The 27,148-nt window shown below is 43.5% G+C and overlaps 1 protein-coding gene across 1 annotated transcript in view; it reads right to left on the bottom strand.

Moving 5' to 3' along the window:
* Nucleotides 1–27,148, bottom strand: part of PKHD1 (PKHD1 ciliary IPT domain containing fibrocystin/polyductin) — a 1,769,028-nt gene that overhangs the window by 778,423 nt on the left and 963,457 nt on the right. Inside the window, exon 40 of the mRNA XM_078647366.1 lies at nucleotides 21,851–22,063. Coding sequence (XP_078503492.1) covers nucleotides 21,851–22,063 — 213 coding nt within the window. The remainder of the gene's footprint in view (nucleotides 1–21,850; nucleotides 22,064–27,148) is intronic.

Here is a 27,148-nt window from a genome sequence, read left to right as displayed (position 1 = left end):
TTTTTTCCTTGGTTCAGATGACAAAACAAACACCTATCACATGCATTTTCAGCAACATGTTGAACTCCCTGGTTCTCCTAATACTTTCTGAACAGACAGACTAGTCTATCACTTCCTGCATGAGTCTGATTATACAGATATTTACACACAGACTGTGGCATCAAGTTGAGCAATATTTATTTCTCATCTTTATTTACATACAAATCGTAATAGTTCTTCATGTAAACCAGTCTATTCCATTTTAATTTTTAATCATCAGGAGCAACATCTTTTAGGTCTCCCAAATCAGTCAATAAAATCTTCAGAATCTTCAGTGCATCCATCAAATGACATTTTACATTGTTTGAACTCTGTATTTCACCATTATTTACACATTTGTAATCTTAATTTTCCTGACAGTCCTTTCCTGCAAGTCTCAATTCCTTGCCATTTGGCCAGCATGCTTGGTTTCCCAATGTGCCTAAATCTTTGTTAGCCTTATGGGCTTGACATTTCACCACTGCTGCGTCTTTTTGTTTCTGAATAGCATCCAACAAATCTCATATGTAGATACGGTTCATGATTGGAGAACATGAGGAAGTCATAAAGCTTCTTTGTGATCTGAGCTGGCCAAAGTCATTTACAACTCAAAATCTTTACTGACTATCTCTATAGATGGTCACTCTGAATTTTTTTTTTGCCAGCAGCAGGCTTCTGCTAGGGCATTAGACTCTGCTACTTGTGCTGAAGTCTCATTTGGTAAGGAGGATGCCTCCGATGTCTCTGCAACAGAACAAACTGCACAAGCAGCCCTCAGACATCCACATGGATTCCCTCAGACAGGAACCATCAAAAACACAATGAAAGATCTGAATCCTCTAAAGAGACTTCTTTCTGTGCATAACTCGGTCACCTTGATGCAGTCATGCTATACCTTGTCAAAAAAGTATTTTCCCAGCCTTCACTTCTATCTGAAACCGGAAGCAGTGTTTCTAGATTCAGGACATTGTACCTCTGAGTTGAAATGTTCTCTGCTTCAAGTACTACCTGCTCATATTGAGTCAACCTACTGTCTGTAATGTGGTGTTTTTGTCTTGTTAAAAGAATCTCAAAAGAAGTGGGACATAGACAATCGAAGTATGACCCACCACAGTTGTCAAACCAACTGCGTCAACCAATTTTAGACAGCGAGGAAGACTCCCAGCAACTAGATCTAGTACTAGGTAGGCTATTGGACATATTAGCCCTTTATGCTTATGAGCAAGTATTGAAAGTGCATATCTGTGTTTTGCTTGGCAGAACAAGTAGTAAATCATAATATAATCAGGGATCCAGAGTGCAGGCGCATGACAGAAATTCTCTTTCAGTTTCCTGAATGACTCAAGCCCTTGTCATCAAATGGTACTGGATCTTAAGCATCATAACATGTCAGCCTCACTAAAGGCTTTGTAATCTGGGAAACATTTGGACTCCACTGTCTAAAATTAATAACAATTCTCAGAAACAAGTTTAGCCTTTCTTTTTATTTTCGTTGTTTTTTTAAGTATGCCTATTTTGCCCAATTTACTTGCTTCGAACTCGCCCCCAGCCTCAGCCTCTGCCTTCCTTACCGCCTTCCCCTTATTGCTGTTTTTCGTGGGGACAGAGACCGAGACAGAGGTAGAAGTTCCCTTTCGTCTCAGACAGCATGGAACAGAGTGGGAACCCGGGGGCTCTCCCAGTAGAGAAATGTTGATGCCGCCTTTGCTGCCCTCAGCCCAGCGTTCTTGCACCCCCAGTACGGTTGCTGCCACCCTTTTTTTGTCCTCCTCGGCTGAACCCTCAGCCAAACCTTCAGCAGCAGTACCCCTCTCACATCTCGCCACCGCCTCTACCTCCACCTCCAGAGTGAACGCAGCGGCTCCCGCCACCCTCCAGGTGCTGACTCTGCCTCTCTCTCTCCCAGAAACACCTCCAGAGAGGCCGCCGCGGAGCAGCCGACGCGCTGCCGATCTCCAGCACCTTCTCAGCTCTGAGGCGGCGACGAGGCAGCGCGGCAGATCAACCAAAGAGCCAACACACATCCCCCACTCACCGCCAGGTACAATAATTATTTTTTAGATAAATAATCTAAGGCACTGCCAGAGCCCTATGGGCAAAATGATCGCAATACTGCAGCAGGAAGGCAGGAGAGCTACCGGCAAGGCAAGCAACCGCTTAGCTCACTGCCGCCATGTTCTCCTCTCAGACTTGCTAGCTTCCTAATTTCTGGTCAAAGGCTATACTTAAAAAACGTAATAAACGTGGGAGAGTGCGAGAGCCAGACCTACAAGAGTCCAGGGAGGGCGGTGCATTAAAAGATTTTGCCAAAGCATCTCCTGAAAATAGAGAGCTATCTGAGGGGAAGCCAGCGGAAAACACTGACAAAAGCTCTTTCCCCTATCGAGTATATAAGGGAAAAGGCCCAAAAAATACAAGGAAAAAAGGCCCTCCTATGGATACTAAAGTTAAAGTAACCCCCTTGCTGAGGTCATATTTTAAGGTTTTACCTCAAGTCTTGTATGCGGTAAAGCAGGGGGAAGCTCTCAGGGTAAGCAGTGTTCAGCCTGATTTGGTGAAGAAATGGGCTTAGGCCTTGCCTCCTACACTTTCGGAATGGCTTTCATCGGTGTACAAAACATCCAGAATTGACCTGGCCAGACTAAAAAATTGCGAGAAGAGAGCAATTTGGGACTGCCTGCTAAATTGGTCTCCAGTCCAGACAGAGATATAACTAACTTGTCTCTGTACTATGTAAGGAAAACCTTCTTTTTGTCCGATGATTAGGCCTCATGGAAAGCTCTCAGACTGAGATGAATCCCCTTGGCATCACTGGGTCATCAGGTAATAGTGATCCAAGGCGGGTTCTATTTTCAGCCACAGTCTTTGGTTTCTTGAAATCTGTGGAGAGCATGACCACCCTCTCATAAACAGCGAGAGGTCAGCAACAGGTAGGATGTAGGTGAACTACTGGTAGGCGGGCGATATGGGGTTGGGGCAGTACCCCGTAAACGTTCTTTTCCCCTTCTAATATATATGGTGTGCTGCTTTATAGCCTATGTCCATCTGCTGATACTGTCTTTTGCAACGCTGTATTGGGTGTTTCGATTGGCGCTGTGGTTCCGGAGCTTACCCGCCTCAAATGTTTGGACTCTCTCTTTATAATATTAGCATGGATTTTTGCAGACTCAGTATTAAACATTATTGGTCAGTGTTAGAGTTTGATAGATATGTGAAATTATGTTTAAAATATGGTGTTAGTGTTATATTTATTTGTATTATGATAAAATGCATATGTATATTTGTGTGGGAGGGATTGTTTTTCTTCTTTACATGTTGTTGTCGATTGGAAGTTGCCGTTGGGAGAAGAATGTGTTTGTTTTATTTAAGAAAGTGTGTATTAGTTTTAGAAAACGAATAATTATTTTACACTTCCTTAATTTTTCGAGTTGTCATGGAGCGTTTCTTTTTTTAAATACGTTTTTCGGGATTTTTATAGTTTATCGTTTCTGGACCTATTGCAGGTGGGTTCTTTTTGAAACAGTTGGATTTTTCCATTTTTTAGGGGTATTTGTATTGCTTATTGGGATTTTCTAAAATGTGGATTTATTTATGGCAGTCAGCATTTTGTTTCTTCAGCGACGAAAATAGTAAATTATTTTAAATTATTTATTATGGGAGGGACATGTTAAAAATGACATTGTTATTGTGATTTATATTTACTAAATTGTCAATTTATTTTTTATATATTAATTAAATTAATTGACAAAATATTTATATTTTTTGAGTTAAAAAGAAATTATTTTTTGGCTTTTTGTTTTTTGATTATGAGTTGTGGGTATTTTGAGGTATTTTGAGTTAAAGTAGGCCTTTGGCTATTGTTTCAAGGTATTCTAGCCCTTTAGTTGTTGGGTAGAGTCTTACTTTGTATTGTAAGTACTCAAACATTTGTTTAGTTTGCTTGGTTAGTTTTGGGCCTAGTTGTGTTACAGACTGCTCCATTCTTAGTTGTTGGTAGCTTAATTCTTTTTGGATAGATAGTAACAGTTTATGTAGAGCTGGTGGGGTTCTGCCTGTTGTTGCTTGGAAGGCGTTATGCCATCCTTCTACAGCAATATTAGTTTTATCATCTTTGTTTCGGGTACTGTTATATACATTCCACCATGAAATGTGGTATTTAGGCTGCCTTCTGTGTCCAGATCTGTGTAGCCTTCCCACCCAGGTATCCTCAAAATAGTCAAGTAGGGGACTTTGGGGCTCATTATGATGGCAGGCAGACATCAGTCCGCCCGCCTGCCATCATAGCGGTGCTGGGACCGTCCCCCAGTTGTGCGACAGTCCCACCAGTTCAATTAGGATGCGCCCGCCAGTATGGCCTTTTAACATTTCAAACAGTGCTGCTGGCTGCAGAACCATCCGCAATGTCAAATGAGCATGCACAGCATTTGTCTGCACCACGTGGCAAGCATCACGCGCTGCCTGCCACTTGGTGCATGGAACTGCAGAGGGGTACCATGAGTACACCCCGGTGCAACCCCCACACACAGAGGGGGCCTGCAACGGGCCCCCAAAGCCAGTCTCTGCCTGTCTTTTTGTGGCCGGAATATCTGCCGCAAAAAGACAGGCAGAAAGGGATACCATAATGCCTACGGCAGTGCCTGCACGGCCGCATTGTTTCCCTGCTCCGGCTGGGTTCCGCAATGTGGGCGGAAATGGACAGCCATGCGGAACCATGGCGGAAGGACTTTCCGTCTGCCGTGGTAACATTGGGATTCCCACTGCCATCCTAATTTGGCAGTGGGAATTTTCTGTATGATGGTGGAAGGATTGCCACCGCCGGCCCGGCAGTGGCGGTCCTTCCATTGTGGAGCTGGAATCAGATTTGAGTATAATGTAGTCCAATGTTGTGGCAGCAATTCGGCAGAGTTTCTCCTCGTTCTTGCTTTTTTGTTTGAAGTGCAAAATAATGTTTCATTTTCGTGTGTTTATATAGTTTTTCATTATTTGTTGTTTTAATTTAATTGATTTATTTTAGTTGTATGTGTATTTCATTGGTTGTTATTTGTTGTTTTAATTGATTTGGTAGTTGATGTCCATATATGGAAAATGCTAATTAAGCTTCAGTTACTGTTTTTTTAAATTTCAAAGTGATTTAGTATATTATATGTGATTTATATTGTTTTAGATGTTAAATAATATGTTTTTTTAATTTAGCTATTATGTTTGATATAGTAAATAATTTTGTGTATTTATTTCATTTATGATATTATTTTTAAAAGTCTTTAAAATGTGTGTTAATCAATTTATTTTGAATGCTGTGTGTGCTAATTAACATTTTTATATTTTTTGGGGTACACTTTGTATTATTATAAATAATTTTAACATGTCGATATATTTTTTTAAACAATATTAATGTTGTCTATATTTTTGTTTTTGATATTGTATGACACTGTATGTTTTCTAAAGATGTTCAATATTAGTTTTCACGATATTTTTTGTTTCGATAATACGGATATCTATGTAAATTTGTGATGATATTTTTTTGTCAATATTTGTATATTTCTTTAAATAAGTATAGTATGTAGATTATAGTGTAATCAATATTTTTTTCCTGATATTATCATAGGTCGATATTATGTCTGTCAATATTATATCAGTGACCCTTTCCAACTATGATGTGGTGCTTTCAGAAGTTCGAGATTATAAGCACCTGAACAGTATGATTATTTCAAGCAGGAAGAGAGGATAGGGAAGTAGTTCATACCTACCGTTACATTAGACACAGCTTACACTCGTCGCCACAATTTGACTTATATGTTGACTGATGTAGATAAGAAGTTTGTAGATCAAGTAGAGTATAGACATAGGCAATTAACATTTAAACTTAACATAGAGGAGGAAAATTCGAGTGGACCAAGGAGGAGTTAGCTCATAAGGCGAAGGGGAGTTATGGGCCAATAGCTTTAGATCTTGAACAGCGAGTAAAACTTTGCAGTAGACAGGTGCAGGCCTACTACGATAAGATTTTTGTTGGGCAGAGCATGTGTGATCACATTTTCACAATGAAAGCCACTGTAAACAAGTTTTTACAAAAAGCAGTACAAGTGGTGCCAAATGTGTATTTCGTGTGTGGGAAAAATGCGTATGTACGGTTGCCTTTGAATTGGTATGACACGTGTTATGTGGCTGTTGTGTTTCCCAACATTTACGATGTTGAAGCTTTGGGACCGTTGGATGGGGGATTACAACATAGAGAGAAATGAGGTACAAGTGTAGGAGAGATTGTTGGAGATGTGTTTGGAGCAATGATACTAAGTTTGGGAGTGGTTCCGAACAACATAAAGATTAGAAGGTTGTCAACTATTGTGGATAAGTTGTCACCGAATACAGCTCAGTCTTTGTTTCTTGTAGATGGAGAGATGGTGTCGATAAGAGCTATGGTGATGCAGAACTGTCTTGCTTTAGGTGTGTTGTTAGCAAACAAGGGCAGAGTCAGTAAAATGCTGAATGTTCAACAGTGTTGTACTTATATCCCAGACCATAACAAGGATCTGAGGAAGTACATAAGTAACATCACTGAGATACACCATGAAATACATGATCTGGCAACCGAAGGGGTTTGGGACAAGGTTGGAAAAGGATTTGGAAAGATTGGAAGTTGGTTTGCGAATCTTAGGAAAGGACTTCTTGGTTACATCTTGAACCCAATCATAATAGTTGTCATTTCTGTAATTCTTTTGATTGGAGTGATAAGAGCCTATAAGTGGCATATGGCAATGTTCGTCAGGAATTCTCTTAGGCAACGAGAGAGGAGAATGGACAGACTACATGACAGTCCCTATGAGAATCTTAAGAGCCTAGAAAGGTTTGGACATGGAAGACTGGCTACACTTCTGTTTACGTCAGTTCTTTCTACAGGGAATTGTGATTGATTGTGATAACACTTGTCATCTGAGGTGGGAACTGATAGAGTGCGATTATGCTCTTCAATTTGTAGGGGTGCATTATAATCACGTGTGGCTTGCATCTGCATATATTCTCTTGTCGTGCTAATATTTGGGTATTAGGATGTGAAATGTAATAAAGTGTAAAGTGAAGTGATAGATATATTTTATGCAACATGGAAAAATTAACATTGTGATTGTGTTCTAAATAGTGAAATTCTAATGTTCGTTTAATAAATGACCAATGAGAAATAATTTACTGACTATGTAACTCACTGATTTACATGTGGACAGTAATAATGTTTGTGTATACATGTGACTAATGGAGTTCATATTAATTCTTATGTTAGCCGATTTTCTGCAGGCCTCGTGTGTATTTTTCCCTGGCGCTCTTAATTGAAGTGTCCGTAATGTCCATGTACATGAAGAATCTTTTCCTTTCTCACGTTTCTGTTGCAGTTGAAGAAATTCATCTTTGTTAGTTAGAATAACGCTTTTGTTTTGGGAGTTAGGCTTAGGGAGGAGAGGATACATTTGCACAAGTGGTGCTGAGAGTGTGGAACAGTGTTCTTTTGCACTGGAGAATGCCTGGGAATCAAGTTCATCGAGCCAGAGGCTAGGATTGTCAAAACTAACTGGAAAATGTCCTATGAGGAGGTGTCTAGCTGGATGGGATGATCGCGTGATGTGAAGATGGGTGTGTCCTAGGATTTTGATGTTGGAATTAGAGCACTGGGGATTGAGTTAGGAGAGGAGATCTGACGGAGAGAGAAGAAGCATCTTAAAATGAGCTCTGTAGCTTACTGCTACTTGACCGATTCATCGTGAGTGCACTTCTTAGGAAGTCTTCACATGCTGACACCTTTTCCTGAACTAGCCTGGGGAAATGCTAAGTAGGGATGTCGCATTAGTGGTAGTGAAGGGATGGACTAATGCTTTTTACTTACAAACCTCCAATGAAGAATAATCTTGATTATGGCGCAGTCATTGCCTACGTCCTGATCCTATAACTAGTTATCCTTTGTATGTTTCACCATCTTAACTTTGCCCATAGGTTTGGATTTGTATTAGTTCCGATGTATTTCTACACCCTCATCCTGAGGTGTTCATATGTCCAGTTGTTCTTGGCTTTGTAATAAACTAACTGAACTTAGAACCTGGAGTCAGTGATTCTTTGGTCTCATAGTTGATTGAAATTGTGAAATCTATTCAGACAAGATATTTCTCCCCTACACACTTTTAAGTAGGAACCAACAATCTGTCGACCAGGGGTTCCACAGCAAATCCAGACCGTGGAACCCGGCCCTATCAGTTGGTAGTAATGTCAGATGGTTTCCTCTTGAAGTGAGGGGAGAATCTAGAAAGTTGTAGGGAAGTTTAGCCCCATAGAACCCCAAGGAGCCCAAAGAATGAAAGCCCTAAAGATCAAGAGTGGAAAGCGACAGACTTTGGTGGAGACCGACGGAGACTGACGGTGAGGTGAGAACAGCGGTGAACGGTGGAGTGAGTATGAATAGGGATGTTGTGTGTTAGATTGCGGTGATGAATTGATTGTGTGATGTCTTTCGAAGTTGAGGTGAGAGTCGAGTGAATCCAGACTGTGGAACCTGGCCCCATCAAGGCTTTGGGGTTTGCAACAGTGACTATATGATGTCAAGTCAGGATTTTGCTTGATTTTGAACTGCAGCTTTGGCTTTAGAACCCTCCTTTAGCACCTTGAAAATAATCATTCAAGGTGTTCCATAATGCATGACGCTAGGCAAAAAAAGAGTAATTCCTGAAAGAAGCAAGAAAATGTATGGGGAATAACACACAACCACTCACAAAATAAAGTAATGCCCAGGCTACCTACTGGTTATCTTCATTACTCTGGGCCCGATTCACAGAATGAACTTAAGACTAAATCCTAAACTTACTACTATTTGGTATTCACAGAATGCACTTACTACTTTCGGGATTCACAGAGTGAACTTACTACTTTTGGGATTCACAGAATGAACTTACTACTTTCGGTATTCACAGAATAGATTTAAGACTACTAACTTTACGTCCGCACTCGGGCCGGAAATTCCGGCCCGGAGGAGGAATTTCCGGCCCAGAGGTGGAACTTCCGGCTTGGGGGCGGAACTTGCGACCTGGAGGCGGAGCTTCTGGCTCGGAGGCGGAGCTTGCGGCTTGGAGGCGGAGCTTCCGGCTCAGAGGTGGGGATTTAGCCATGGCTGAAATCTCCACCTGTGGGCCGCAAGCTCCGCCTCCGGGACGGAAGCTCCGCCTCCAGGCCGCAAGCCCCGCTCCCACGCCGGAAGCTCCGCCTCCAGGCCGGAAACTCCGCCTCCGGGCCGGAATTTCTGGCCCGAGTGCGGACGTAAAGTTAGTAGTCTTAAATCTATTCTGTGAATACCGAAAGTAGTAAGTTCATTCTGTGAATCCCAAAAGTAGTAAGTTCACTCTGTGAATCCCGAAAGTAGTAAGTGCATTCTGTGAATACCAAATAGTAGTAAGTTTAGGATTTATTCTTAAGTTCATTCTGTGAATCGGGCCCTCTGACTCCTGGTCTTTTTCTTTCCCTTCAAGGCACTCAGTGCCATGGATGTTTTAGATTCCAACTGTATCTGCTTGGTAGGGCAGTGTAACTCCATTTTCTTTTGATCTTTTGTCAAAATAGTTAATGAAGCTGCCCATACCATATGCATGCGTTGGGATGATGCAAAATAATCCATGGACATGGCCTCTAGTGCACCTCATTAGGTGACAATGTTGACCTTTGTGATGAGCTACTCAATTGGGTTAAAGTCACTAAAACTCAAATCTGGACAGAAAAAGGAACTGGGACACATGGTTGTTAGACCTGGCATCATTTGTGTGGGTCTCCCTTCCCCTGTGACTCTTCTTGTCTTGTATGTTGGCTGGATGTAGATATTCTGGGCGCCGTGCCACTGCTAATCAGTGCCACAGCGCGAATGCTCCACGTATATAAATGACTGTGTGAATAAGGATAACTCTAATGCTTACCTCTGTATAGCCTGTTTGTTAAGGACTTCTTTCTATCACCCTATCCGGCCCTAGGAACGCAATATGAACTTCGAGTTTGATATGTTCATGCTCAGGCCAGGGAGGGCCACCTTTTAGTAAGGACTGTTTAGGTATCATATGTTGTGAAATGCCTTTTCTGAAAATGTGGTAGTTTCTTGTTTAAAGCTTTACTGCGGGCTGCTGCGAGTATGCGTATTGGCCGTCTGGTTTTGGAGCAGCAGGACCAGCTGAGTCAGACCTGGCTGGAGAGAGAGATCAGTAATCCAAGCTTGGGGAGGGGTGACTCTTTGATCCGAGCAGGGCTGTGCCTGGCAAGGAGAATGATGGCTCCACCTCCCACTGGGTTTCTGATAGCTGGATGTCGTCTCGTAAACCAAGTGCTCCCCGACCCCACCAAACTGGTTCTGACTGGAATCAGTGATTTGCAGCCTTAGAGAACAAAGACTTGTTAGGTATAAAATACTGAGCTGGAACTTTGGCCAAGTGTGTTCCTTCTGGATGTCAAGACGAAACTCTGTCCAAGTGAACAGAGGAAAGGACTTTGCAACTTTCACCCAGCTTGCCGAAGAAACTACCAGAGGGCCTAAATTGAGAGAGCCTCCTGCCGAAGTCTCAGGGACATTAGACTTCACCCAGTCAGCCGTCGGAATTCCTGTGCGAGGAGTTCTGTTTGCAGGTGAGATGAACTGAAATCTTCTAAACTTTTGCTAAAACTTTGCGGGACGCTGCAGCTAAGAGAGAGCTGCCGCTGCTGAGAACCCGCCTAAACCTTAGCTAAGAGGTTCCAAACTTTTGCTGAACCTGTGCGGGCTGCTGCAGCTAAGAGAGAAGTGCCGCCGCTGAGCGCCTGTCTGACTCTGACCTTTAGAACCTTTCGTTTGCTAAACCTATCCGGGCTGCTGCAGCTAAGACGAGAGCTGCCGCTGCTGAGAGCCCACCTGAATCTGTACCCTCCAACCTTTTGCAAGATCCATGTGGGCCACTGTAGCTGAGGGAGGGCTGCTGCCACTGAGAGCCGCGGGAACCTGCACCATCGTGATTTGTCCTGTGGGTCGCCGCAACCAAGAGAGAGCTGTAGCCACTGAGTGCCCACACCCTTTGCTTCTGTAACCATAGTGATTTGTCCCGTGGGCCGCCGCAGCCGAGAGAGAGAGGCCGGTGAGTACCCACACCCTTTGCTACTGTGCACCCCGTTATTTGTCCCGGGGGACCATGCATCCAAGAGAGAGCTGTAGTCGCTGAGTGCCCACCACCCTTTGTTACTGTGCATCATCCTGATTTGTCATGTGGGCTGCCACATCCAAGAGAGAGCTGTAGCCGCTGAGCGTCCATACCCCTTGCTACTGTGCCTCATCAGGATTTGTCATGTGCCGCAGCCAAGAGAGAGCTGTAGCCGCTGAGTGCCCACACCCTTTGCTACTCGGCACCATAGTGATTTGCCCCATGGGCTGCCGCAGCCGAGAGACAGCTGTAGCCGCGGAGTGCCCACACCCTGTGCTACTGTGCACCATTGTGATTTGCCCCGTGGGCCGCCCCAGCCAAGAGAGAGCTGTAGCCACTGAGTGCCCACACCCTTTGCTACTGTGCACCATAGTGATTTGTCCCCTGGGCGGCCCCAGCCAAGAGAGAGCTGTACCCACTGAGCGCCCACACCCTTTGCTACTGTGCACCACCGTGATTTGTCGTGTGGGCTGCCGCAGCAGAGAGAGAGCTGTAGGTGCTGACTGCCCACACCCTTTGCTACTGTGCATCCCCATGATTTGTCCCGTGGGCCGCTGCAGCCAAGAGAGAGCTGCAGTCGCTGAGTGCCCACCACCCTTTGTTACTGTGCACCATTGTGATTTGTCGTGTGGGCCGCTGCAGCCAAGAGAGAGCTGTAGCCGCTGAGTGCCCACACCCTTTGCTACTGTGCACCTTTGTGATTTATCCCGTGGGCCGCCCCAGCCAAGAGAAACCTGTAGCCGCTGAGTGCTCACACCCTTTGTTACAGTGCACCACGTGATTTGTCATGTGGGCTGGCGCAGCTGGGAGAGAGCTGTAGTCGCTTAGTGCCCACACCCTTTGCTACTGTGCACACCCCTGATTTGTTCTGTGGGCCGCCGCAGCCGAGAGTGAGCTGTAGCCGCTGAGTGCCCACACCCTTTGCTACTGTGCACCATTGCGATATGTCCCGTGGGCCACCCCAGCCATGAGAGAGCTGTACCCATTGAGTGGCCACACCCTTTGCTACTGTGCACCACTATGATTTGTCATGTGGGCCGCCGTAGCAGAGAGAGAGCTGTAGCCGCTGAGTGCCCACACCCTTTCCTACTGTGCACCCCCGTGATTTGTCCCATGGGCTGCTGCAGCCAAGAGAGAGCTGCAGCCGCTGAGTGCCCACCACCCTTTGTTACTTCACATCATCGTGATTTGTCGTTAGGGCCGCCACATCCAAGAGAGAGCTGTAGCAGCTGAGCGCCCACACCCCTTGCTGCTGTGCACCCCCGTAATTTGTCTCGTCGACTGCCACAGACAAGAGAGAGCTGTAGTCTCTGAGTGCCCAGACCCTTTGCTACTGTGCACCATTGTGATTTGTCCCATGGGCTGCCCCAGCCAAGAGAGAGCTGTAGCCGCTGAGTACTCACACCTTTTGCTACTGTGCACCATGTGATTTGTCATGTGGGCCACTGCAGCCAAGAGAGAGCTGTAGCCGCGAGTGCCCACACCCTTTGCTACTGTGCACCATTGTGATTTGTCCCGAATGAAATGCCTTTCCTGAAAAAGCGGTAGTTTCTTGTTCAAAGCTTTACTGCGGCTGTTGCGAGTATGCGTATTGACCGTCTGGTTTTGGAACAGCAGGGCCAGCTGAGTCAGACCTGGCTGGAGAGAGAGATCGGTATTCCAAGCGCGGGAAGGGGTGACTCTTTGATCCGAGCAGGGCCGTGCATGGCAAGGGAAATAATGGCTCCTCCTCCTACTGGGTGCCTGATAGCAGAACCCCTCATTCTGAAAGGGTAGGATGTCGCCTTGTAAACCAAGCGCACCGACCCCACCAAACTGGTTCTGACTGGAGCCAGTGATTTGCAACCTTAGAGAACAAAGACTTGTTAGGTATAAAATGCTGTGCTGGAACTTTGTCCAAGTGTGTTCCTTCTGGATGTCAAGACGAAACTCTGTCCGAATGAACAGAGGAATGAACTTTGCAACTTTCACCCAGCTTGCTGAAGAATCTACCCAAGGACCTAAAACAAGAGAGCCTCCTGCCGAAGTCTCAGGGACATTAGACTTCACCCAGTCAGCCGTCGTATTTCCTGTGCGAAGAGTTCTGCTTGCAGGTGAGGCCCCGTCGAGTAATCCGGAGCCTCTAGTTCTACTGTAAGGACCCGGACTGGGCATCTTCTGAACTTTTGCTAAGCCTGTGCGGGACACTGCAGCTAAGACAGAGCTGCCGCCGCTGAGAGTCCACCCGAACCTGAGCTGAGGACTTCTAAACTTTTGCTGAACCTGTGCGGACCGCTGCAGCTAAGAGAGAACTGCCGCCACTGAGCGCCCGCCTGACTCTGACCCGTTGAACCTTTTGTTTGCTAAACCTGTGCCGGCCGCTTCAGCTAAGACGAGAGCTGCCGCCGCTGAGAGCTGCCGGAACCTGCACCATCCTGATTTATCTGGTGGGCTGTCGCAGCCGAGAGAGAGCTGTAGTCGCTGAGTGCCCACACCCTTTGCTACTGTGCATCATCGTGATTTGTCCAGTGGGCCATCGCAGCCGAAAGAGAGCTGTAGCCGTTGAGTGCCCACACCCTTTGCTACTGTGCATCATCGTGATTTGTCCAGTGGACTGCCGCAGCCGAGAGAGAGCTGTAGCTGCTGAGTGCCCACACCCTTTGATACTGTGCACCCCCGTGGGCCGCCGCAGCCAAGAGAGAGCTGTAGCCGCTGAGCTTCCTCACCCCTTTCTACTGTGCCTCATCAGGATTTGTTGTGTGGGCAGCTGCAGCCAAGAGAGAGTTGTAGTAGCTGAGCGCTCACACCCTTTGCTACTTTGCCTCATCAGAATCTGTCCCGCGGGCCACCGCAGCTGAGAGAGAGCTGTAGCCGCTGAGTGCCCACACCCATGACAACTTTGCATCCCCTTTGGAATTGTCCTGTGGGCCGCCACAGCTAAAAGAAGGCTGCTGCAGCTGTGCGCCCACTACAGAGCTGCACGACAGGAGTTCTCGCCACCCCCAACCCAGGCTGCCGCAGCCGCGTGCAGCTGAGAGCCCACCTGTCCCCGAGCGCCCGAATCATTGTGGGTGCACGCTGTGGACCTCTGCAGCCCCGTATTGTGGCCGTTGGGATTCTGCCTGCCATCGTCTCTGCTTCTTCGAGAAGCTGCGTGCTGCCTCCCCTTTCAACTACAGGTACCTGGCGCACAACAGGTCGCGTAGGCCCCGTCCCTGAACTCAGTCAGTGTTACGCTTTGGTGAATACGTTGTTATCCCTTTGAGTCGCTACGGGCTGACGTGAATTGTAGTTGTTTAAACGCTTTGAGAGTTTTGAGTTACACTGTTATATACAGATATTATTTTTCTATACCTACCTGAGTTGGGTCCTTTTGTGGTGTCATTACTGCCTTACTGTACGTGGTCATAAACGCTTCACACACTGCCTCTGAGATAGGCCTAACTACTTGTTCTACATTATCACAGGGTAGAGCAGGGGTTGTCAAAGGGGGTGACCCACTTGCCCTGACTTAGGAAGAAGGGTCCCTATTTGGACAGTGGCGCCAGCCAGTGCCAACTAGAGCCCCCATATCTAACAATGGTTGATTAACGAAAGCAAATTTTTCTGAATAGCTACACGGCATCTAGATTGTTTGCATGTTTAGGGCTTCATTTCGAGTTTGATGAATGGGATATTCTATCATAAAACATGACTTATATCCTGTTGTCCATATTACAAATGCCATAGATTAAAATGTACTTGCAATACAGCGAACCGAACATGCCCCATATTTGTGATGGAATATCCCATCCAACAAACTCTAAGTAAGGCACATATACTTCCCGGCATCATCCTTCCGAATGCCTGCTCTCAATTTTAGATTTTTGGCAAATAGTTGTTTTGCGAAGAGAATGCCCAAATGATGAAGCATGGCACCTTTCAGGGTGTGTGAGGGCACTTGCTCCAATGGAGCTCTTTCCTGTAACCTGTAACTCTCAAATTTCCCTTGTCTGATAGGAACTGCACACCCTTAATTGTAATTGAGATATGTATTCTTCCCACCGATTTATCGCCATACTTCCGTTTAGTGTCATGATCATTCAGAACCAAAGATATGAAAGCATGTTACATGCTGTACTTGTTGCTGTGATGGATCTCTCAGCTCATACCTCACTGGGCCGTAAAATGTTTACCAGTAACAAACAGCATGGATGCCTAATATGCCAGTTGAGATCAAATCTCAAGGCAGAGTTATGGCTGCAGACATGTAAAACCATCTGGCAGCATTGTGGAGTCAGTGCTGTGAAAAAGGTTTACAGGACTAGTCTGAATCCTGGAAGGAGTATTCATATAAGATGTATCCACCATATCTATCCATCATAGGTTTAATTCTACAACTTGTGTGCATTGTGGACTAATTAGGGATTCCCAAAATTCCCTAGCAATTTAACGAAATTCTACTAAGGGAGTAATTTCCATGTGTACATCTGCTTCTGCCAAATGGACCTCTGCAAATTGTCTGAACATACGTTCTGACAATGTGTGGTGGAAATGTGCATTTGCACATTTATTTGTTAAGGGTGTAATTTCTTCCACATGGAAAATATATTTCCTTGCTAAGAAATGATGCCCAATAAATACAACCCATTAAATATAGGTGTGAGCTATTCTCCGTTGGAAACTCCCTTTTTTCAGGAGTAATTTTGTACATGCTTCCAGGGTGTTCAATGCCAAGCAAGTCACACGTTTAGGGGGTTTTATGCACTTTGGATCCCTTCAACTTGGAGCACCCACCTTTTCTACTACTAAACCAAACGTTATAGAAGAAAATCTAACTTACGAGTGAACATTCTACCATACTAAGGAGCTGATGTAGCTAGAAAACCTTCAATAGGGAAAATGAACATTTATGACTGTCAAGCACCTTTTTCAAAATGTGACTTCGCACTTTTACAAGCCTGTGCAACCTGCAAAATACACTTTGCTACATTTTACGAATGGCTAATGGTGGGGGGTAAGCGAGGGGGCTTGAAAACGTTGTTCCCTTTCTCTTTATCAGTTGTATGCTTTTGACGGGTTAAAGACCCCTGGTTTGGGGTAGTGGTTAATTTACAAATATGAATGACTGCCAAGCTTGGAGAATGCAGACAGTAGTGTAGGGAACCTCTGGATGCTTCTTCCGATCCTCACACAAAAACATTTGTGGAAGCATCACTGCCCCTTTAAGGTTTACAGACAGCCTTTAAAAATTATTATCCTGATAAGAATGCAAATGCAGTGTTATGCCTTAGTTGTCACTTGCCCTACGCGCAGGGTGCCGTAGAATGCATTCAGTTTCATTAAAATGTATTAAGAAGTTTCGCCACCTCTTGCGAATCCACATTTTCACAATGTGGCTGATTAGTGCATCCTTCACATCTCCGTTGCCATGGTAAGGACTTTTGGGCCCCGGGGCAAGACCTATTTTGAGGTCCCCTTTTTGGAATGCCTTTGAATTTATTACCCATTTTCAAGTAATTTAAGTCCTGGTGATGCCATAAAATACCAAATCACATGTCAAACTTTTCAGAAATGGGCACTTGCAAAAACAGCCGAAAGCTCAAGCCCCTTGAGTGCCTGCCAAAGTCCAAAAACTAAAATAAAGTTTAATCAATCATTAATGATGCCATTTCTTTTTGCATTTGAATCTAGATTTAACATGAAATGTGGTGTCTAACCATTCCCTTCCTCCCCTTGTAGGAAAGACAATATAATGGTGACCTGGTGGATGGTTGACCGGTGTAGTGCCGCTCCCAGCGGCGGCTCCTCCTCCAAGGTGGAGGAGCGTCGCCCCACTGCTCTGTGAGCAGTTAAAAAAGGCAAAATGATAATAACTCAATGTTATTGTCATTTTATTTTTCCATACTGGCTTAGTTGCGGGCTGGGCTGGTCAGAGCAGAGGGAGGAGTGGTGGGTACTCTCTAAGTGTGCATGACGGTTTGGCCTGCCATCTTGGGCTGTCCAAACAGCCATGCGCACTTGCATGTTCTCCACCTGAATGCACAGGCTCTCCGTCTCTGTCTGGGCACCAAACCACAGCGTTCAGACTGATCACAACGCTGCTACACTGCTGGTGACAGCAGTGTCATGATTGGCTAAGGGAGCCTGGGAGCCTGTGTGCTTCCTACACAACCCATAGGTATGTGGTAGAAAGTAACAAAAAAGTCAGAACATGTTTTTGTTTTTAGGGAGAAAATATATTTGCTGGAGAAGGAACATGAGCAAGTGGTTGTTAGGGCTAATAAATTATCCGTTACGGTTGCTTAGATGGATCAAAGAGAACGTTGCAGCATCCTACTTACAATATTGTATTCGTCTATAGAAGTAAAGAGAGTTGATGGGATGCATATTAGCATACAAGCTAAGAGCTATTACATCTGTTAATACTACTAAGCACATTGGGAATGAGTGTGGATAAATGTATGTCAGACCATCTAAATTACTGAGCAAATTGGAATTATCTATCAGTATTTATATTCCAATGAAGACCGATGTTCGGGAGAGGACAGTGAAGCATATTTAGGGGGAGGGGTTCCTCTAGATCTATTGACAGTGGGTGATTTTATATGTCTAGATGCCACTGTAACCTTGGGATACGTGGTTTTAGCTATTAATAGCCCAACTAGTGGGAATGCGATAGAGGAATATCTTTTTTATATAGAGTTTTATAAAGTCTTTTGGGAAACCCAAGCACCATTATACCAGAAGGCCATTAATAATACTATTTCTAGGGGTGACAAAACCCCTAAACCATGGTTTTTAATCGATATTGACATTTTTTGACAGCTGGGCAAACCAGTTGGCAAATGGGATTGTACCAGCTAATGTTATTGATAAATGCTAACAGCAAACTTTTTTCAAAGTTCCTTGCTATTGGCCTTTCAAAAGTGATAGAGGGTGTTTGAAAATCAACAAGTGTTTTATACCAGACCATAACATAGCAGTTCATGTAAATATGGCCCTTACACTATTTGAAGGAGCTGAAGCCCTTTGAAAGAATGATGGTGAGGGCCTCCAAGCAGAGAAAGCATTTGAGGGGGTCTTCTGGCGATACCTCCGGGCTGCTATTAAAAGATGTGAGATTTGGTCCAGAATTTATTATTCTCATGTAACGGATGTATAAGATGCTCCCTGAAAAAATAGTATTTATGTGCATAGTTCCAATTAAGACAGCCTTGAGCATGCAATATTGATGCCACAGCTCTTTTACATTTTTCAGCTGTAGAATTATAGTAGTGGCTGAAACTGATGATATTGTTCTCTTCTACAATACTGTAGAAAGGGCTATCCGATCTATAAAATTAAGTTCGATCTATTTCCAATATCATTTCAGTGTCTCCAAGACACCTAGGGGCATATTACCAACAACTAGCGATAATTATCGCTATGTTAGCTTAGCGGCAATATTTTTATCGCTGTGCTGTGGCGATTTTTATCGCTTAAGAACCTTGCTATTATCAAGGTTTATCTCCTAAGCGATAAAAATCGGCCAAAATGCATGAATATCGCTGAAAAGTCAGCGATATTCATGCATTACCGAGCTAATGCTCTTAGCCATGTTATCCACCTACCATTGGATAACATGGCTAAGAACGGCTCAGGGGCAGGTGTTAGCTTTTGGAGATATTCGCGCTTAGGGCGAATATCTCCAAAAGTTGGTAATAGGAGATAGCGATGTTAGCGACTGTTTCCAGTCACTAAAATCTTGACACGCCCACTTTGCATGTCATTAGTGATAAATTTCACTGACATGCAAAGCGGGGCCCAAGATGGTCGCTATCTCCTACTAGCTGTCGCTAACTGGTGTTAGCGACAGCTAGGTAATAGGGAGATAATTTTATCTCCGCTTTCTTGGCTTTTAAAGCCAAAAAAGCGGAGATAAACCCCCTTGATAATATGCCCCCGAGTGCCTGATTCACAAAGGGCCTCCGTAGTTGTGGAGGAGGCCCCACAGATCATGGAGGGGTCTGTGCACTCAGGGTGGAATCTCTGCAATGACATTTTTCATTGTGAAGATTCCGCCCTGAGTGTGGAGAAACCACAACTGTGGGGTGTCCGTCACGAGTGCGGAGTCCCTTTGTGATTCAGGCCTAGAGTGTTGTTAAACATAATAAAGCTAGGCAATGATATCATGTAGTAACAGATGCTGTATTCCTTTGTAATAGAATAACAGCCAAGGTGCAAGACATGTGAGCTTAATTATGAATCTATTCTGAAAATAGGCATTACTAAGTTGAAAAATTGTAATAGGTTACCTATTTCATTAGTGGGATGGTTCAATGTTGTAAAGATTGCAATACTACCTAAGTTTCTATATTTGTTTTAAAACATTCTTTATTTGTTCTCAATGCATTTTTTCGTAGCCTCAACTTTTCCACCTGTAGATTTATTTGGGGCTATAAGAATCACATTTCATAAATCTGCTGATTGGGATGAGATGATGGTCACTTTCAGATTTTCAGTTTCACTTTTGGGCCACTAAGAAGAAACAACAGTGCACCATAATAATTTGCAAGCCTGAAATGGGGTACCTATCTACCAGATGTGCTTTGGACCTAAAGCCGCTGGATGTTTTTCAAGGTTTTCAGTCTTAAAATGATAGCATAGACTATGTTCAACATAGGGAAGTTGTGGGTACAGGAGATATACTCTGCTTGGACGTTATCTGTCACTATTTAGAAATGTTCAGGATAATGTTTCTTGTACCTGGGTGTGACTCAGTGTAGTTATTAGGGTGAAAAATGTAATGATGGTGTGCTCCGTCATTTAATAGCATTAAAGACCAGTTTGTGTTACCTAGGGGCGTGATTTTCAAATATTTGCAGATATGAGAATATCTAAATAAGCTACATAGTGCTGGCTTAAACATGAATAGGATGTGCCAACTTGTTTCAGTATCAAAATGTTATATACTTTATTTCATTGTACACGTGTCTTATTCGATGGCCAAACAAACCAACTATTAAAATATCTAGTGATATTCTTTTTTAAAGTATTCATTATAGCTCTCTATAGCAGCTAATTCACAACTACAACATTTTTACACAATTAATAAGCTATATTATAAAGCCATTGGATTAGGTAAACAAAGGTCTAGAAGTAACTGTAATTATCCTACATGTTGTTTAAAGGAAGAAGATAGTTTGCATAGGTATGTCGAATGGATGAAGCTAGGTCGTTTTTGTGGTGCAAGTACTCAAGGGCTTAGTGGGATGTACCAAATGGAAATTACTCTTAAAGCTTCAATAAATATGTTTGGCTCAAGGAAAATAATAATCTTTCAAATGCTGGGATATTCTCTATTGCCATTGTGAATCGCAAACATTGGAGCGATGAAGAACTACTTATTTTGAAGTATTGGTGGAATCAATGTGTAATATATATGAAATAGTAAATGCTACGTACTATGTATAGGGCATGTGGCTATAGAGGCAAGCCTAAGAGCTAAACATTCTCAGGGCTGTTCACATAATGGCTGAATCGAGACATACTATGTAAAATGTTTGGAAAAGAGCATTTACAATGTAGTCGGAACCACGCATAGCTTTATAATGCAGTATTTACAACAACGTGTCATTACCACTACATTCCTTTACCAGAAAAGTCTTTACAACGACTTGCCTTCAGCAAAGTGGCATTGGACTTCGAAGTCCAAATTTTTCCCTACTGTTGCGCAGACTGGAGTTGGAATAGTAATTTATATCTCTCCAAAGTCCAACGCTTTTGCCTAAGGCAAGTCGTTTTTCATTGTAAAGACTTGCGTGGTACAGCAATGCAGTCGTAAAGATGTGTTGTTGTAAAGACTGCATTGTAAAGCCATGCTTTGTAATGACTTGCGTGGTTCCAACATACAACCAAATGTTTATATGACTTCACATTGATTTATTGTGCTCTGGATGTGGCTTTAGATGTAGTTATGTTATAAAATACACAGAAAATTCAAATACAGTGCATATATCCTATTGTAAGAGTATAGTATATTATATACTTAAAAAGAAAAGGAAATTGTTTTGTGGCAGATCCTTTGCATTTGGTGTCCTTGAATCACAAAAGTTTTATGATAATGGTTTTGAACCACAGATTGTCTTTCACAAATATTAGACTAATATTAAAAGATAACAAACTAATTTGAATGGATGATAACTGTCCTAAAAGTGCATAATACACATCTCAAAAAATCCTAACGTAACAAAGTTGATGCTTTTCTGAATATATGCAAGAGACATATGATCTTTCAACAGTTGGTGACTCAAACTGAAGTAAAACTAAAACAGGGACTTGGAAAAAGAACTAGGGCTCAGTAAATTGTTTATGTATCACAAATGCGCCTGAGTCAATTTAAAATGTCATGTGGGATGTCATGCATGAAAAAATAAGATATAAGCTAGAGAAACTGGTGCTGCCTATCTGATATTTACTTGAAGTAGCATAGCCAGCTAATTAGCTGCTTGGATGTCATCTGCTGATGTAAAATGTTAATGGTTATTCAAAAAGATCTAAGGCTGTGCATGATGGGATTAAATTTGTGAAATATAAATATGGTTTACAAGACGTTTTGAATTTTTACCACGCAACACTAATTTCGTATATTTATACATACATAGTTTGCTCGAGAACAACTATTTAATTGAAAAATATATAAATAATGGACCTACCGTGTATGGACAGGGTTGCATTTCTCACGGCTAAAAATTTGACTCCATAAGGAAAGAGTGCCCTAGTATGCCCACTGCCATAGAGATGAATGTGTGCTTTACCAGGGAAGGGTTCATCATGGGAGCCAACCCTGAGCTCTCCTCCATCTGTTACCAGAATATAATGGGCGTGCAGTGAAACCGGCCCCGGCCCAAGAAACAATAGCTTCCCACCTGTAAAAGACAAAGACCAATTTCAGGTAATCATAATGTTTATAATGTGTTATAATGTCTGGGTTTACAGAAAGTAAAAGCAAGTCATTTATGATGCTAAATTAAACTAATATTTAATGCATATTTTTTTCAAATGAAATCCAATTGACTGTCTGAGCCATCTGGAGCAGAATAACAGATGTATACACAAAGATGTGATTTGACCTTTGCACGCCTCCTCTCCGTGCACGATTCACAATAGCGATAACAGACCTACACTTTTCAATGAAATCGTTTTTGGGGATTGTTGATAACATTGGCCCCAGTAGATGCAGCATGGCAAACCCGATGATCAGACCAGATTAAAATACAAGAGGGTCAAAGTTAGCTTGGTCCTGGTGCTGGGTGCACAACTGAAAAAAATCCTCAGATACCGAGGATGCCAGATACACAGAGAACTGCTACGCTTCAACTCTTAGGGGCAGATTCTGACCTGGGTCTGAAAGCTCTCCAGCCAAGCCAGATTCGGACAGAGCTTTCCGATGGAGCCGGAGTCCTGAAGTCCAACCAAGCGAGTACGATGCGTCCGCATGTTGCCGGACTTGGTTCGGTCTGGCTCCCATAGAAGTCAATGGGAGCCGGTCGTACGAGACGTACATGGGCTCCCATTGACTGAATGGGTACTTCTCACACAAGGGCCCCCCCTACAGTGGGTACGCGTCGGTGCCATCCACACCGTACATGCCTGTGCTGGAGAGACCCTTGGGTCTCCCCTTGTGTCCGAGTCGTAAGGCTGCGGGTGACAGGAGGTCCAACGTGGACCCCCAAAGGCAACTTTCCAGACATTTTGTGAGCCGGGAACTTCGGCTCGCATAGTCTGTCCGACGTGAGCATCGTACTGGCTCCGTCGTAAATCACATCCATTTCATGACACTGGTTGCTTACGGACGAGACTTACGGAGCGGTTCGGACCCGGAAACAACTCAGTCGGTGAATTTCGCGTTTCTCGCATCATACTTGCTCGCTCGTACAGCTGTACGAGTCGGGCAGAAAACACTTGTACGGCTCGTACTTTTTCTGGTCGGATCGCATTTGATGCCCTTCCGAGAGAGATCAAAATTGGCCCCTTAGAGTACCACTTTTCATTTCACACTAAGGTACTATGAATATGCATAATGGAGCACATTCACGAAAACATTTATGAGTATGGAAAGTAACGCTAGAGAAGTTCTCTTTTCCTTACTTTTAAAGGCTTTTCAGCCATGAAACGTCCAACTCCCTATTAGTAAAAGTGCAAAGAGGACACAGTCTTTTGTGTGACTATTCCCATTTTAGATGTTTTAGGGATAATTCACAAAGGCATTTGGGGTTCATCCAGGAGTACCACAGGAACACTTTACTACTTTACTACCACATACTACTTTACGTATTCCAAAATTCCATTGTGAATAGACCCTTCTGTTGAAGCTTTGTTCATTGGTCCTGTTATGAGAACCCTTTCTGGTATATGTACTTTTGACTGTAAACATGTGTACATGTAAATCTGGACCACGTGAAAACCTACCTTTGACATAGGTAAGAGCTTTGTAGATTTATACCAAAGGAACCAATGTCTCCTCTTTATGGTATGAACAAAGCATTCCTAACAACACACTTAGGTGCAATATCAACTATTCTGCAATGCTATATGCATAATTAACTGAGCATTCCTAGCATACTCCTCCTGGGAGTAAGGGCTGTTCACAATAACGACAGGGCTCCCAAGGACAAGTAGTTGTATATACAATAAATCAAACATTCTAGAGAATGAATTATATGTAGTCTAAATGCAACTCTTGTGATTCTGAAATGCTTCACAGTCAACAAATGCACTACTGAGATGTGCCACAATTACAAATGGCTGTGTGAGATTTACAACTTTTTAGCTCAGGTTATGTATTGTGACATCATTTCGGTCTTATACAAGCACACTAAGGCCATAAATTGCCATTTGGCACTGAAGACCCCAGGATTACAGAGTCAAAAATTATTGGTTGATTGAAGGATGATAATTAAATATTTTTATTTTTTTCCTGAACTCCATATGGTCATCGATTTTCCTAAGAGCGAAAGGAATCGTATTTCAGACATTAGTAGTAAGCTGATTTCCTGATCGGTCTTGCTCAATGTTTCTCCTCTAAAATAGACATATGACAGATCAGGATGAAAATGATCTTTGAAAATCTGTCAGAATCCATGGTCTGGTTTCGTAGAAGGCTTGGTGGTTGGAGAACCAAACCATACCATGTGAAGCAAAGCACTCCCATAGAACCCCGAATGGGTTTCTTGGCCCTGCCACCTCTTGGCCTGATTTAGAATTTGGTGGATGCTTTATTCCTCCACAAATGTGACAGATACCCTGTCACCTTATTGCAAGTGCATTAGATCCTCTGGCACTTGTAATAAGTCGGATGTCGTAGCCATCAGGTTTGTGATGGAGTACCCATCAGTCAAACTCTAAATTAGGTTCTTGGTATTTTGGTGTATGTTGTATTCTATTGTTCCTTCTTGGAATGTGGAACATTGTGGGAGTTCGAGTGCGGCATTGGGCGCTGGAGGTTTCTGGAGAGCGGTTGCACATTGTACGACTCCTAATAATATTTGACAAATAACCGGCCCTTATCCCTCTGGTGCCCCCATCTATTTTAAGAGAGCTATGGCGATGTGCACTCTATTGTACATGTTAGTGGCTAAGCAGCTTCAGACTGGGTGTGCTGAACAGAGAAAAAAACAATTGAGTGCACATGTGCCCCAAAACAGCTTCCCTTTGGCGGTGTTCCACGGCAGAACCTGCATAGGGGAATGAGGTGGTCTTTTGTGGTATGCTACTTGTGGGCTTTTTTATTGTTTATTTGTTGTTCATTTGTGGACTGTTACTGTTACTCAGAAGATTGTTCTGCCACTAGAAACAATTATTAACAAAATACATGTTCGAAGATTTCCTAACAATCAGACCATTTGGCTACAATCTAATCTCTATCTACATGTCAGTACCTCAACATTTATGTCTGTCTGTCTGTCTGTCTGTCTGTCTGTATGTCTGTCTGTCTATCTGTCTGTCTGTCTCTCTCTCTCTCTCTCCCTCTCTCTCTTTCTCTCTCTCCCTCTCTCTCTCTCTCGCTCTCTCTCTCTCTCTCTAATAATAATAATAATAATACCATTTATATAGCGCCTGGTTACACTAGGAAACAGTGTGTCCCCGCGCTTTAAAAACCAATTACTAGAACCGAACCCCAAAGAAAAGAAAAACCGCAAGAAGAAAGGGTGAAAAGTCTCACAATTTAGGAAAGAGGTAGGTTTTCAGTTTACGCCTGAAGCTACTTTCCGATGTCTCCATGTGGAGCTCAATGGGGAGGTCATTCCACTGTTTGCTGGCCAGATATTTGAATGACCGGCCACCCATCCATGCCCGCTGGATTCTAGGCACCTGAAAGAGCATACGGCCTTGAGATCGTAAATAACGATTAGGGTGGTACTTGGTGAGTAGATTTTAAAGATAGACGGGGCCTCTCTCATAGGCAATGCGGTGGGTAATGCACATACTTTTAAATATGATGCGCTCCCGTATGGGGAGCCAATGGAGTCGTGCTAAGGCTTGTTTCCCTGAAGATCTTCTAGAGAGGTTCAGAGCCAATCTGGCTGCTGATTTTTGAACACATTGAAGCCTATGAAGACATTTCCTACTCAGACCTAAGTATAACACGTTACTGTAGTCAAGATGGGGCGTCACCAGAGTATGGATTAATGTTTTCCTGCTGTTAGCCGGAAGCAAGTCCAGGGTCTTGCGTAAGATCTTAAGAATCCCAAAGCATTTACCTGCTATCCCTCTGGTATGGTGGTCGAAGGATAGAGTCTCATCCAATGTGACCCCTAAATTCCTGACCCGTTCCGATGGTTTAGGAACGGTGCCAAGTTCATTAGGCCACCATGCCGATGACCAAATGGATGGAGATTTCGCCAACACCAGGAGTACAGTTTTGTTAGCGTTGAGTCATAGACTCTCTCTCTCTCTATCTATCTATCTGTCTGTCTGTCTTTCTATCTATTTTTGCAACACTATTGATCTATCTATCAATCAATCAATCAGTATTTATAAAGCACAGCTTATCACTCGGGGAAGGAGGGTGTTATCCAGCTGCTGAATGCATGCATATCAGTCTACGTATTCTACATATCTGTCTCTCTATCTATTTAGCTCAGCAACCCTATGTATCCCTATCTTAACAACCCTATCAATCCATATGTATCATAGCAATCTTATCTATCTGTATATTAGCATCCCGATCTATCTCTCTGCAACTTCATATACATATCTTTGCAAATCTATCTGTCTTCTACATGTTGCAAAATTGGTTCCGCCCATTTAATACGCCCACATTTCCTTCTTTTTGAATCACCTGTTTTTTGTTTTTTTTTACTGTGGGTGAACATCACAAAATGCGTCTCACCCACGGTAATCACACGGCTAGTGGACGGTGCATGTTTAAGATAAGGTTGTGTGACACACCTGGCTGGTTACACATAAACACATGTACGCATGCGTGTGCGAGCTACGCTGTAAGACTACTGATCTGTGCAGCCCGGTACTGCACATTGCTAGCCTGGCACAGAGAGAACTCTGCAGTGTTAGGTATTCACCTCAGAAAATCCATAACATTTTATGGGTCTCTTATAAATAAAGTTACTGTTTTGTCTCCAGCAACATTTTATTATACAGATAGGGGGAAGTCTGCCTTAGAGTGCAGTTTTGCTTTCCTTAGGCCTACAAAGTCCAGTGGGGTGGGAAAGATGCACAGAATTCATATTCACAGGTCTTAAGACCATATATGTACATCTTATAGGTCATCCACAATTGTCATATTTCTCTGGCTTAGCTCAGGATCAGAGCCCCAGGCCTTTTATCAACTTGCTGGGCCACCTTAGTTACATTTCTCCGCAGCAGGGGGAACAAAGGCAGCCTCACAAAAAAGGAATTAATTACAGTGCTACTGAGGAGGAAGGGGTGGAGATGGAAATCTGCATCTAATAATTACCTGGTACACTGTACCAGCCCAGGCCCACTGAACA

Source organism: Lissotriton helveticus, chromosome 6 (genome assembly GCF_964261635.1).
Source record: "Lissotriton helveticus chromosome 6, aLisHel1.1, whole genome shotgun sequence".
NCBI lineage: Eukaryota > Metazoa > Chordata > Amphibia > Caudata > Salamandridae > Lissotriton > Lissotriton helveticus.
Note: the sequence above shows the minus strand (reverse complement) of the source record. Positions and strands in the feature narration are given on the sequence as shown.